Genomic DNA, 14,169 nt, shown 5'->3' on the forward strand with positions numbered 1-14,169 from the left:
CAATTTATGTAATTCTGTCTTATTTAATTATTATAAATTTTTATCAATATAATTATCATTTTTTGGAGTATATCTTGTTTTTTGCTTATAACTTTTAAAACACATTAAAATTTGAAATATGCTATTGTGATTTTCTTATTGTTTTGTATAAGTTTAGATGTGAATTTTATTCAAAAAGTGTTATAAAATGTAGAGGTGATTGAAGCAGGAAACCTACATGCCAAGAAAGTTGGGTATTTGTTTTAATTTATTGTTTTGGATAAAATAAATGATAGGTGTGAAATAGTTAGTATGAAGAAAAGTTTGAGGACGTAAATGCAAATGGTTAGGAGGTGCTGGAAAAACCCCTAAGCAACTAGGGAAGACATACATACATACTATTGATCTCCGTCAAAAGCTCCTCAATCCAATTCAATGGCGTATACCAAATCAAAAGCAGAGAATTCGAAGTCATCGTCATCAGGTGTTGTTGAGAAAAGAGTGTGGTTCTACTCTTTATTGCTCACCGTTCAATACGGTGCTCAACCTCTCATCTCCAAACGCTGCATCGGGTAACCAATTTCATTATTACTTTATTATTATTATTATTCACTTATCAAATTAGCCACATATTTAAGGTGCTCAAGTTAATAATCGCAGACTTTGTTTACTTACTATCAGTTTGCAAAGATAGATGTATAAATTCTAGGATAGTAGCTTTTATGCTATCTTGATAATCATATATTTCAATATGAATTGTGTATCTGATCTTAATTATAACCTCACTTTTGCTCTTTCATTGTTGAGACTTTGCGGTTGAATTTGCTTGAGTGATTCAGTTTTTTTTTTTTTAATTAGATTTAGCATTTTCATCATCTAAGCAGTGATTTAAAGTGAACATAATAGACAATGGCTTCCATCACGCTGTAAATAAAATGGTTTATTACCTCTCAAGAGGGAAAACAAATAGCTTGATTGTGTTTTACTATTTCTGCAGGCGAGATGTCATTGTTACTTCATCTGTTTTGGCATGTGAGATAGTAAAGGTATTATTGCGTATTATTGTCTCTATATTCTTCTTTACATATTCTTAATTAATTTCTAACTTATACACCTGTGGTAGGTTATTTGTGCACTTCTTCTCATGGCAAAAGATGGTACTCTAAATAAAGCATTCAAGGAGTGGACTTTGATTGGCTCCTTACGCGCATCAGGATTACCTGCAGCTATATATGCACTACAAAATAGCTTGTTGCAGATCTCATACAGGAACCTTGATTCCCTCACCTTTTCAATGTTGAATCAAACTAAGTTAATTTTCACAGCATTGTTTACATTTATTATTTTAAGGTAACTTCTTGTGCTAGATCATCTTCTTTGTTCAGTTGTTTACCTGCTAACAGCTTGTATTACTGAATAACATATAAATTTGAACTTATTTAAGTTAACATTTTTTCATAACTTAATGTTGCTGCCGCCTTGTTTTATGTGTTTATAACTAAGAAAGAAATGTTGATTGCAGGCAGAAACAATCAATTCAACAAATTGGTGCTCTCTTCATACTTATATTAGCAGCTGTTCTTTTAAGCATTGGGGAAGGCTCAAGAAAAGATTATGGAAGTGATAATCCTGATGAGATTGTTCTCTATGGAATTATTCTAGTATTGATAGCCTCTGTACTCTCAGGTCTTGCTTCTGCTTTGTGCCAATGGGCGTCTCAGGTTTGTTACACTACCTGTTAAACCATCAGTTTTTTTAGTTGAAATTTGCCAGATTGGGCTGCCTGAAAATACTTTGTCCTCCTTAAACAACTAAGGCTTTAGTTGCTTACATAAACAATAAGAGTTAATTATATGGACGGTCTTGTGCTAAAAGGCCATATTACCGTTTTGGCTCAACTTTTCAGAAATTACATTTACGAATCCCACTATTCTCTTGGTAGTAACCGTTGTCTTTGACGCTGACTCACGTTAAAAGTTATGTTAAATTTATGTGAAATGACTATCAGAATTCAGACCCCACTTGTTAAAAACAACAAACAAGTTAGAATATAAAGTTTAATATATTATACTATTTTAAATAATCGTTTAACACAAATTTTAGCAGTAATTTATAAGGCCGCTAAGTGTCGAGGACCAAATGCGTTATGGTTGAATGAACAACAGGGACAATAATAATGTAACTAAAACAAGTCATGAGGTAGTATGCATAAAAAATAGAATATTGGCGACTTTCAGCCGCCTATATGGATAACCTGACGCATGCCTATTTGCCTAATTTTTATCTAACTTGGTTTGAAATATAAAAACAACCCAGATTGACTCATGCAAAAGTAAATGGTTCAAATTGTCACCTCTAACTAGGAACTTTGAGTCAATTATATATTGACTAACATTAACAAGTTAAAAAACACCCACATCATTTTTCTAATTTGAAATCTCTAGGCTTTATAACTCAAAACCTGTCTGTTAATCTAGAAAAAATAGTGTACTTACCATGTACAACTTCTCTCCAATTTTCATGTTTAGGTTAAGAAACACTCGTCATACTTGATGACAGTAGAAATGTCGATAGTTGGGAGCCTTTGTTTACTGGCAAGTACTTACAAATCTCCAGATGGTGAAGCAATGCGACAACATGGATTCTTTTATGGGTGGACACTGCTTACAACGGTAATCATCTTCTAAACTTCAAAATATTGAGCATTAATTTGTTCACTATGCTGTTCAGTTCTTGCTGCATTAAGAATTTTAACATGTGAAATAGTTAATGCTTGAACTCACTCAAGGCTGTTCACTAGGGTTGAATATGATTGGACTGTTTAACCTAATACATTCTTGGAAAAACAATCCTAAATTGGCAAAAAGAAAAAAAATGTTCGGTTTTGAATGAAACCAAACTTGGGTTTGGGTTTACAAAGAAGTTGAAAACTGAAGAACTGGTTTTAGAAAAATCTAGTACAAAATTCCAACAAGATTGGTTCAGTTTTCAGGCTTGACAACCCCGACCGGTGTTTGGCCATCCTTAATTTTAGGCTTGTAAATGAACCAAACGTTGGTCAACTGTTTGGCGGGAAGTTTGTTTAGTTACTATTCGAATGAACATGACTAGAAGTTTTGTTCTAATTAAACTAACAAACATGAACACAATGTAGCACGGGAACGGGTACGGGACCAGGGTACAAGGACGATACGGGTATGGGGAACGACAAAACTCAAAAATCCAAGATTCGGGTACGTAAAGGTACGGCAAAAAATTAAAAAAAAATATTAAACAAAGTCCAAAATAGATATATATTGATGTAAAGTGTAAACTCCAAAAACACTACATCAACCATAGGTAATTAATTATCAATAATCAAATCATTTTCAAAATCCGGTTAATCTAGCGAGAGATTGGCAATCTCCAAAAACGCAACATCTTTCATTGAATCGAAAGCATCTCCACCAACATCTTTACATCATCATTCGGATTTCTTGGCGAAAGTCGGAGATTATTGTGGATAAAACCAAGCCTTGAGCACGACTTATAGTCAACTTGTTCCTCCTAAGCGAGTGAGTAAATGCATAAATCTGCAATTGCGGTCAACGCAAGAAGAACTAGGTTGTACAAGTAAGCTAAAAGCCAAAGTCTGGAGAAAAGGAGTTTGAGCACCAAAGTTAACCCACTAATACTTGGAATTTGAAAGGGTTAAAAACCTATAAATAAATAGAAACGTCCCAGAAAAGTCCAGGATTTGTCCTCATCAATCCGAAATGTTTTGGATTCGTTCCCAAAGCATCCCTGGGACGGGTACTTCCTCTAAATTGCCATCCTCGTGCTACATAGATTAATTAATAGTATAAACAAAAGGTTCACAAACGTACATGAACATAGGTAAACGAACGAACATAATTGAGCAAATACCAATTAAAAGTAATCGTGAAGACAATTTATTAGCCTTAAAAAATTAAAAGAAACTAGAGTACTAGACTAAATTGTAACGGTGATATTTTAATTTCATAAATCTAGACTAAATTGCAAAAGGCCTAAGAGATTTAAAGGAATATATACGAACGTAACGAACAAACCTAAACTAATGAACATAAACAGATGTAAATGAACGGATCGACATAAACGAAAGGAAAGAACGTTCACAAGCATAAATGAACAAATGTAAACGAACCTTCATGAATTTAAATGAAGTAATCGGATATGCGTTCGTGCTATGTAGCACGGGGACAACAATTTAGAGGGAGTACCTGTCCCGGGGATGGAAATGTTATGGGGACGTTTCCGGATAATGAGGACGGATCCGGGATGTTTCTGGGACGTTTCTAAAATTTTTTAGGGCTTTAACCCTTTCAAATTCCAAGAATTGGTGGGTTAACTTTGGTACTCAAACTCCTTTTCTCTAGACTTTTTTAGCTTACTTGGACAACCTAGTTCTTCTTCTTGTGTTGAGTGTAATTGCAGTACTTATGCATCTATTCACTCGCTTAGGAGGAACAAGTTAACTACATGTCGTACTCAAGGCTTGGTTTACATTCACAATAACTTTTGTCAAGGAATCCAAATGATGATGTAAAGATGTGGGTGGAGATGCTTTTGATTCAATGGAAGATGTTGGGTTTTTGGATAATTAATTACCTATGGTTGATGTAGTATTTTGGAGCTTACACTTTACATGAATATATATCTATTTTGGATTTTGTTTAATATTTTTTTTTGCCGTAGCCGTATCTTGGATTTTGAGTTTTGTCGTTCCCCGTGCCCATTCCTGTGCTACATGGCTATTAATGAACGAACATAAATGAATACGAACACGCTCATATTCTTAACGAACTGAGATGATGCAAATCAGCCTCCACGCCTAGCAGGTTTGGCTCAAAGTTTTTTTAAAACAGGTAGAACCAGATTGTAACACCCCTGAATTTGATCAACTTTGATTCAGTGTTGAGTTTTATGATGTCGAGTTCTGAGTTTTGCTATTTTCTTTATTTTTATTCAGATCCCTGTTTTTGTGAATGCTGTTGGTGGGATTCTTGTGGGCCTTGTCACTTCATATGCTGGTGGTGTACGGAAGGCAAGTTCATATTTCTTTTTTTTTTAATCATTTTCTAAGCTTCATATTAAAGATACTTCTTACTAAAGGTGGGAGAATGAGTGGCAGGGTGGGTTGGGCATGGTTTAGGTCAAAACAGGTAATTTCAATATGGGTCAAACCGTGTCGGGAATTATTGGGCAGGGTAGGGGGCCTTCTGTCGCTTAGTATCCTTTTAAACATGAGTATATAATTGCAATGGTAATATTTAGTCCAATAAAATGGTTTAAGAGGTGGTATACTCTTCAAGTACTATTTATGAGACTTTCAACCCAATCCCAGCTCAAATAATTTTTAAAAATCTATCTGCTTAATTATTGGTAGTAAAATACATGCAGGGGTTTGTCATCGTGTCTGCACTACTTGTTACTGCGTTGTTGCAATTTGTGCTTGATGGGAAACCACCTTCACTGTTCTGCCTTGTGGCCCTCCCGCTTGTAATGACCAGCATTTCCATATATCAGAAGTACCCATATCGTGTCAAAAAGAAGGAAGCATAGACCAAAGTAGTCTAGCAACATGCACTGCACATTTTCATCATATACGGGTTATTTTTATAGGCAAGCTAGACAGAATTACTCAACCAACATTTACGTTGGTTCGTGCTCTTTTTGGTGTTTATACTCTTTTAAGTGTCAATACATGTGCAATTTATAACATGTTTAATGTCTTGACATGTATAGAATGTTTTCTAATCTAATGAGAACCTATAGCTAATATTTGTACTAAATCCTACTCGCTTTGGTCTTTGCCCATACTTTTCAATCTAAATTTGGATAAAAGCACATAATCGCATTCTTGATTTGGCTTCAAATTCAAAAAAGGGTTCAATCATCAACTTCTGAGCACATTATGTGGTTTCAACTAACATTTGGAGAATATCTTCGTTTGAGGATGTTCTTTGTCTTGGAGAATCTCTTGTCTTATCAGTTGTTATGGTGTTATCTTGGTTTCGACAATTGAAGTTGTATGATTTACGAGAAGCCACTTTGATTTGTGTCAAACAGTATCAAAGCATTGTTATTAAGTTTATACAACCATTAACCTCTCATAAACTTTTTCCTCTCTTCTACATTCGCTTTGCATATTCAAATATATTAGTTGGGAAAATATGGTATGGAGTAACTCTTGATCAAATAATTGGTGAAGTCGTATGAAACGATAACTTGAGAACAAGAGGAGTGATCCACTCTATTTGGAACAAATGATAAAAATACTTTCACCTAAAAAGGTTTTCAACTGACCATTTGACAACAATATATTGACAGTTGTAATATATATTATTCTATGCTGTCAATTTATAGCAACAGTTGATAACGTATATTTTATTTTTTTCATGGATTATTGTCGTTTGCACCAGTTAACTGATTCAAGGGAGATGATAACGTAGATGTCTTGGAACATTAGTCATTAACCCGACATGGAAGATCATGGCCCAAAGCTCGAGATAGGCGAAAACAGTAATGAAAAAGCGCAACAAAAACGTATCTTAGGAAATATTGCGAGAAAAGGAAATAACTTATGTAAAAATGGATAGAACGAAAAAAAAGATAATCAGTGAAGTTTAAAAAAACATAAAAGCTTTAAAATAAACCGTAGAAAAACAACATAAGAATTAGTTAAAATATAATTAGTAAATCCATAGAATTTCTAAGAATTTAAGGACAAAACTGAATTTGAAATTTTAAGAAAATTAATTTCTAATAGGAATCTTATTTTTTATCGAACGACCAACAAACAAAGAGTTGTCTAAGAATTTTGATTTTGTAATATCACAGTCTAACCTAACCTGACCGTACGAAGTCCTTAAACATCTTCATCTTCAAGTTATAGTGTCGAATTGGAGATCACAAAGCCAGCCATACACCCTAAAATGTAGTCTATGAGAATGAACCCGGTCTCCGTTAAGAACCCAAACTTCCTTTCTGAATCTTATCTTAAAAGTAAAGGAAAGGAAACTAAACCCCTGCCCGCCGGATTCCAAAACCCCTGACTAAAACAGAAGAACCTCTTCTTCTTCTTCTTCTTCATCATCCTCCTCCAGGTATCCTCACACTCTCTTTATGTCAGCTCTATGTATATGCATACATACAGTAATTCATTCATTGATATAAGTGACATACTCTTCATCCTCGACCTAATTATATCATATTCATATTCATATTATAATTAGGGTTTCCAATTCCTTTTCTAATTTCAACCTGTCATTGACATGTCCACTTGTTGACTGACTATATTTTGAATTATTATCATCATCTTTGCTTTTGGAAGGATGCCTCCTTTTAACTTAAATCTACTTGTCTCTGTTCATTTCTAGGCTACGGTGGGTTTTCAGTATCTGCAATGTCATCTCACTGCACAGGATTAAGTTTCGTAATCTCTATATGCAAAGGAGAATCTATTCAAACCTTCTTTTCCAAAGCCTCCTTTTACAACCGTTTCTCTACCGGTATGCTTCATTTCCTGTTACAAAACCCTGCTATGCAATTTTTATTATCCGAAAGTCTACTTTTAATGTATACAACCTCCTAAATGTTTTTAACCTGATCCATTTTGGCCTGAACCTGACTTGACCCGCTACCATACCTACCCATCTGCCACCTGTAATATGTATTCCAATTGGATTGTGAAACAGGCTTCAAGTTTGAGAACAAGTAGCCTGAGAGCTTCTAAACAAGGAGTCAAAGAGTCTAACAAGAGTGATCAAAGTGATGATGATGATGATGATGATTTTGAAATGGACGAGGATGAGAGGAAAGAATTCAGGGAAAAGATTAGACAAATGATTGAAATGAACCCCGAGGTTGAACAAGAACTTGACCCTGAAGAAAAAAGGAAAAAAATGCACAAGCTTTTGGCTGATTATCCCCTTGTTGTAGATGAAGATGATCCTGATTGGCCTGAAGATGCTGATGGATGGGGTTTCAATTTCAGTCAGTTTTTTGATAAAATGAGTGTTAAGAACGTTAAAAAAGACGATGATGATTATGATAGTGATGGTGAGGTTAATTGGCAAGATATACGCCCCATTAAAGACATCACTTCTGCAGAATGGGAAGAAACTGTATTCTCAGACCTTAGCCCGTTGGTTGTTTTAGTGCATAATCGTTATAGAAGGTTAGTGTGCGTACTTTGATTGTTCTTTTCATCATGTCCGTGTTTGTTTATGTTCGTTCGTTAGTTAAGTAAACAAATGGCTCACGAACGAACATAACAGAACATAGATAAATGAACATAAACTAAAACTAGTTAAGAGTAATGTGAAGAATAACGTGTTATTGTGTTGGGCCTAAAAAGTTAATGGGCCAAAATTTTAAATGAATATGTTAACAAACTTAAAAAAACGTAAACTTACAAACATAAATGAACTAAAACAAATTTAAATGAGCCAACGTTCACGAATTTAGATGAACGAACAAGACATGCGTTCGTGTTCGTTCATTTAACTAAATGAACAAGTTTTTTTGTTCATGTTCATTGGTTTATTAAATAAACGAACTTTTCCGCCGGACGGTTCATGAATTGTTCACCGAATGTTCGGTTCGTTTACAGGCCTAGTTGGGAGAATTGCATGTAAAAGGGTCGATAGTCTGTATTCTAAGTTTATAATCAAATAAGGGACACTGTTACCTTTTTTTTGAACTGTACTGTTACCTGGTTAAGGGTTATTGGGATTTGGGTCCTTAATTTAGTTTTAAACATTATGAAATGTTTTGACATGCTTGATGATTTTATGATTGTTTTCTGTTAGGCCAAAGGAAAATGAAAGGGTTCGTGATCAACTGGAAAAAGCTATACAGCTTATATGGGATTGCAGGATACCATCACCGAGGGTAACCATAAATTCATCTCTCGCACACATACATTATATATACATATACGTATGCTGTATGTGCATATGTAAAAAAAGAACATATGTTTGTTTGACAGTGTGTTGCAATTGATGCTGTTGTGGAGTGTGACTTGGTATCGACACTTGGAGTATCTGTGTTTCCGGAGCTGATATTTACAAAAACTGGGAAGATCTTACATCGCGAAAAAGGTATCAATCATATTGTGATATCATGATGTATTTCCTCGGTTATAGTTTTGGTTAAAAATATCAGTATTGGGAAATGACGTGTTTGCCCATTACAAGTAGACATGTTATTGGTACTCATAGAGGGCAAATCTGTCTAGAAATTATTCTTAGTTTGGTTAAGAATTGTGTTTTGTGTTTTGTTGGTTTTTCAGAAATAAGAACAGCGGATGAGTTGTCAAAGATAATAGCCTTCTTTTACTATGGAGGAGCGAAGCCGGCTTGCCTTAGTAATAGTCCCTCTGCAATCATCAATGAAGCAGTTCCTGGTTTTACCACCAAGAAATAGTGTACAAGTAAGCCAGCAATCATGCTACCATGACTTGTACTTCTTGTATGAAAAGTTGTGCATTGCTGTTTTCTTAAGAAATTTTGGAAGAAGTATTTATTTGGCATTTGTATGTATTTATGATTGTTGTATGTGAGATTTACTGGGTATAATTGTTGTACGTATTTATCAGGTTACATTATCCGTTATACTTTGTTTTCATTATGCTAACTTAATATTATCTTTAAACCGTTGCATTGATTTAAAGTTAGGGAAAAACACAAAATTCAGTGTTGGATTAACAATCAACAAAACTCCAACCTATGTGGCATCAACAAAACCGTTACATGAGAGACCAGTACCGTACAAACGGTCGATCTAACACCGTAATCAAATTTTAGGTTAGTCAACACCGAATGTTATATAACCCAAACAAGAATGTAACAAGTAGATTGAGCACTTATGAGTTTGGACGTAGTAGTTTACACCAAACTGGATTTGTATTTTTGGAGAACAATTGATTTAGTAATTTTCACACTCGTAACTTTACTCGTGTTTCAACATGCGTTATATTAATATATTTTTTAAGTATTATAATTGAAACACCCTAACTTTTTTTTAATACTTTTACAAAATATCAGAGTAGGTCCCAGTTTACATCCAAAACCTGTCACTCGTGGTGACGTTTTATTTTATAAAAATATATATTATACAAGAAAACATATATGTTTAATACAAACTTTATTATACAAACTATTAAACACGAGAGTATGGTTCTCTTGTCAGTCCAGTCCCGTCCATGAAGCTTCAACCATCTAGGGGTGCTTTTCCTGAAAACATTTTAAAACATATTTTTATTAGCTTTCGCTAAGTAAGTACACCATTTTATAAAAATATGTTTTATTCTTATTTGAAATTTAACAACCAAATTCCTTGGGATTTCAACACCTGAAATCCTTATATTTACTCCACAATATTCTTTGGGAATTCAACACCCAAATCCTTGGGATTTCAACACCCGAAATCCTTAATTTTACTCATCTTTATTCTTTGGGAATTCGACACCCGAATTCCGTATGAGCTCATTTATAACCCATGAGGGTTATTTACTCCCCTTTTTATATTTGGAGTTCAACACCCGAACCCCTTGAGATTTCAACTCCCGAAATCTTTTATGTATAGTATTTATATTTTGGGGTTTCAACTACCGAAACCCTCGGGACTCGTAACCCGTATTTTTATTAGAGGCATACCACCGTATTTATTTTATAGCCTCTTTTTGAGCCACACATTAATTCACATACTTTGACCCACAATCATTTCTCAAATAATCATATATATGCGTATCAAAATAAACATATATAAAATGCTTGTAAAAAAAATAACATGATTATGGTCCGTATACTTACCTCTTACTATTGGTAAGTTGTAGACGATACTTTCTTTGCTTTCCCACTCCAAAATATACTAGAACTACTTGTTATTTTAACCATATGCTCTCCACTTAGATTATTAGTTTTGGTTTATAAACTTTCATACAGAGATCGAATATATATATATGGACAAAGATTCTTCCTTACCCATTAAGAATTCTTATCTAACAAGAAAACTTCATCGCCAAGATATTAATATAAAATGGGAAAATACCATAAAAAATCAACACACTTTCTCTTTTTGCTCACAAAATTCTCTTAACAACTTTGTGCACTTTAACATCCCTCCACATGTTAATTTTGAACATAAATGCAATGTAACTTATTATAGTATTTTTTTTCTTATGTGATATACACATGAAATTAAATAGGTTGATATGGACCGTCTATGTGTCAAAATTTGACATGTAAGCAAATTATGTTAATAATTTTTTTATATTGTTCTTTTTACCTTTTTGTACTACGGTTATTGTTATTTTTATATTTTTAATTTTTATCCTTTTCTAAATATAATTATATGTTTATATTACAAGATAGTCACACAATTCTTAGTTGCAAGCAATAATCTTATTAACTGTTGTAAAATATGATATTTTTAATAACACGTAAAAAAGATGAATTTGTAAGAAAAAAGGTATAAAATGGGTTTATCATATCGATCAGTTTAACACGATTCGTTAGAGCATTTAAGGTATCAAATCGATTTTCATTTTCTTTGTGATTACATACCTGATTCGTTTGCTTTGTTACCGATTCAGAATCAATTTCCAAATTAGATGACGATCCCTTTGCTCTTAAGCTTCTGCCGTTTAGTGTTAGACCATTAGGTTATTTGGTGAATGTATTCAATTAGGATATTTAATTCCATCTAATGTTCATGTAATTTCATTTTTCATTTGAATAAAAATGTATATGCCACATAAGAAAAAGGAAAAACATATAAGCAAGGAAAATCATTGTTAAATTATTTTTATAAGTTATATCGCATTTATGTTCAAAATTAGCATGTGGAGGGACTTTAAAGTGCAAAAAGTTGTTAAGGGACTTTTATGAGCAAAAAGAGAAAGTATGTTGGTTTTTTATGGTATTTTCCCATATAAAATATAACAGATAAGCATGCCATGTACGATTCCTTAGTCTAGGGAATTTACAATCTTTCAATTTTAATCCCTATAAATTGATCTAATGACAAGCCATTCAATTTATGTATTATGTGTGCATCTTGTAACGTGACATTGCATAATGTCACCACCACTTAATTTTGAACAAACTCTATAATATAATAATAATTCTTATTATCTAGTTCTTGTTTTATACGATATTAGATGGTTCCGAAAACTCGTTTAAACCTGTATATTTTAACGCGTGGTTTTATTTATTACTCACTTGTCTACTAATATTTGAAATATAAATTTCAAATATTTTATTATCATTCACAAACGGGGTGTTACAAATCTCCCCCTCTTAATTAGGTTTCGTCCCCGAAACCTGTTCATACCTCGAATAATTCTGGGTAATACTTTCTCATTTCATCTTCGGCTTCCCACGTGGTATCTGACCTCGCCGATGTTTCCACTGTACTTTTACTTGACTTATATCTTTATTTATAAGTTGCTTAACTTTATGATCAAGAATCGCTACCGACTTTTCTATATAGTTAAGCTTATCATCCACTTCAATATCATTTAACGGCACACATGCCGTTTCATCGGCCAAACATTTCCGTAAGTATGATACGTGAAATGTGTTATGGATTCCGTTTAATTCTTCGGGTAAATCTAGTCGATAGGCCACTTGCCCTACACGAGCAATTATCTTAAACGGACCAATGAATCGTGGACTTAGTTTACCACGTTTACGGAAACGAATCACTTCTTTCCATGGAGAGACTTTTAACATAATATAGTCTCCTACTTGAAATTCAATTGGGCGTCTTCGTTTATTCGCATACGACTTCTGTCGATCCTGAGCCGCTTTCAAATATGCTCTTATTTGATCAATCTTTTCATTCGTTGCGTTTACCACTTCTTTGTTTGCGAGTTCTCTTTGACCAACTTCTCCCCAACATACTGGAGTGCGACATTTTCTACCATAAAGCATTTCAAATAGGGGCATCCCAATACTTGAATGGTAACTATTATTATAAGAGAACTCTGCCAGGGGTAAATACTTGTCCCAACTGCCACCAAAATCAATAATCAAGCACGGAGCATATATTCTAGAGTTTGAATTGTTCTTTCACTTTGTCTGTCGGTCTGAGGATGATATACCGTACTGATTAATAATTTTGTGCCCATTTCCTCCTGAAATTTTCTCCAAAATCTTGAGGTAAAACGAGTGTCTCTATCAGATACGATAGATACTGGCACTCCATGTCTTGGCACCACCTCATTAATATACACTTCCGCCATTCGTTCTGAAGTATATTTTTCATGAATGGGTATAAAGTGTGCACTTTTTGTCAAACGATCGACAACTACCCATATCGTATCATGTCCTTTTGCTGTTTTTGGAAGTTTCGTTATTAAATCCATCGTAATGTGTTCCCACTTCCATAATGAAATCTCTAGAGGTTGCATCTTTCCATATGGTTTCTGATGTTCAGCCTTAACTTGTAAACAAGTCAAAAACCTTTCCACATATTTAACGATATCTCTTTTCATACCAGGCCACCAGTAATTTTTCTTCAAGTCACTGTACATTTAGGTTGCACCTGGATGAATTGAATACTTTGATTTATGTGCCTCATCTAGAATGATCGTTTTAATTGAACAAGATTTAGGAATCCAAACTCGTCCAAAACGAATCTTAACTCCTTTATCATTTTCTTCCAAATGTCGAACTTGACCAACAATTCTTTCGCGCTTTAAGTTTTCTTCTTTTAGTGTTTCCTTTTGCGCAATTTTAATTTGGTTAAATAAGTCCGAATTTACAATCAGCTTATATGATTGTACCTTAATCGGAGAATAATTCTCTTTTCGACTCAGGGCATCAGCCACAACATTGGCTTTACCTGGGTGGTAGAGAATTTCACAGTCATAATCTTTGACTAATTCCAACCATAGACGTTGTCTCATGTTCAACTCTTTCTGATCAAAGAATACTTCAGACTTTTATGATCAGTATAGACAGTGCATTTTGTTCCATATAAATAGTGCCTCCGGATCTTTAGCGCAAATACTACTGCTGCTAATTCGAGATCATGGGTCGGGTAGTTTGCTTCATGTGACTTTAATTTCGTGAGGCATATGCTATCACTTTCTCTCTTTGCATAAGAACACAACCCAATCCAATACGTGAGGCGTCGGAATAAACTTCAAAGTCCTCT

The 14,169-nt window shown here is 34.0% G+C and overlaps 2 protein-coding genes and 1 long non-coding RNA gene across 3 annotated transcripts; 2 read left to right on the forward strand and 1 right to left on the reverse strand.

The window, feature by feature from the left end:
- Nucleotides 1-400: 400 nt before the first annotated feature.
- LOC143593948 (UDP-N-acetylglucosamine transporter ROCK1-like) lies at nt 401-5,912 on the forward strand. The gene is made up of 7 exons (XM_077073402.1): nt 401-551; nt 977-1,025; nt 1,103-1,329; nt 1,502-1,700; nt 2,508-2,651; nt 4,970-5,044; nt 5,401-5,912. The coding sequence occupies exons 1-7, from the start codon at nt 415-417 to the stop codon at nt 5,560-5,562; spliced, it is 993 nt and encodes a 330-aa protein (XP_076929517.1). The 5' UTR covers nt 401-414; the 3' UTR covers nt 5,563-5,912.
- Nucleotides 5,913-7,614: 1,702 nt separating this feature from the next.
- Nucleotides 7,615-9,506, forward strand: LOC143593949 (thioredoxin-like fold domain-containing protein MRL7L, chloroplastic). Its single transcript, XM_077073403.1, has 4 exons — nt 7,615-8,179; nt 8,814-8,895; nt 8,993-9,104; nt 9,296-9,506. Exons 1-4 carry the CDS (start codon nt 7,671-7,673, stop codon nt 9,427-9,429), a joined length of 837 nt encoding a protein of 278 aa, XP_076929518.1. The 5' UTR covers nt 7,615-7,670; the 3' UTR covers nt 9,430-9,506.
- Nucleotides 9,507-10,061: 555 nt separating this feature from the next.
- LOC143593950 (uncharacterized) lies at nt 10,062-10,730 on the reverse strand. The gene is made up of 2 exons (XR_013146226.1): nt 10,427-10,730; nt 10,062-10,356 (listed from the first exon to the last, which is right to left on the reverse strand). It is a non-coding gene; the product is annotated as an uncharacterized LOC143593950 (long non-coding RNA).
- Between the last annotated feature and the right edge of the window lie 3,439 nt (nt 10,731-14,169).

This window comes from Bidens hawaiensis, unplaced genomic scaffold (assembly GCF_021521415.1).
Source record: "Bidens hawaiensis isolate Kalapana, Puna unplaced genomic scaffold, B.hawaiensis_p1.1 tig00042946_1, whole genome shotgun sequence".
NCBI classification, from domain to species: Eukaryota; Viridiplantae; Streptophyta; class Magnoliopsida; order Asterales; family Asteraceae; genus Bidens; species Bidens hawaiensis.

What these genes read in the sequence shown, in the direction of transcription:
- LOC143593948 (XM_077073402.1), top strand. Translation starts at nt 415, where the DNA reads ATGGCGTATACCAAATCAAAAGCAGAGAATTCGAAGTCATCGTCATCA. An exon ending in TGGCATGTGAGATAGTAAAG is followed by an intron (nt 1,026 to 1,102) that starts GTATTATTGCGT and finishes CACCTGTGGTAG; the next exon opens with GTTATTTGTGCACTTCTTCT. An exon ending in TGTGCCAATGGGCGTCTCAG is followed by an intron (nt 1,701 to 2,507) that starts GTTTGTTACACT and finishes TTTCATGTTTAG; the next exon opens with GTTAAGAAACACTCGTCATA.
- LOC143593949 (XM_077073403.1), top strand. Translation starts at nt 7,671, where the DNA reads ATGTATTCCAATTGGATTGTGAAACAGGCTTCAAGTTTGAGAACAAGT. An exon ending in GTGCATAATCGTTATAGAAG is followed by an intron (nt 8,180 to 8,813) that starts GTTAGTGTGCGT and finishes GTTTTCTGTTAG; the next exon opens with GCCAAAGGAAAATGAAAGGG. An exon ending in GCAGGATACCATCACCGAGG is followed by an intron (nt 8,896 to 8,992) that starts GTAACCATAAAT and finishes TTTGTTTGACAG; the next exon opens with TGTGTTGCAATTGATGCTGT.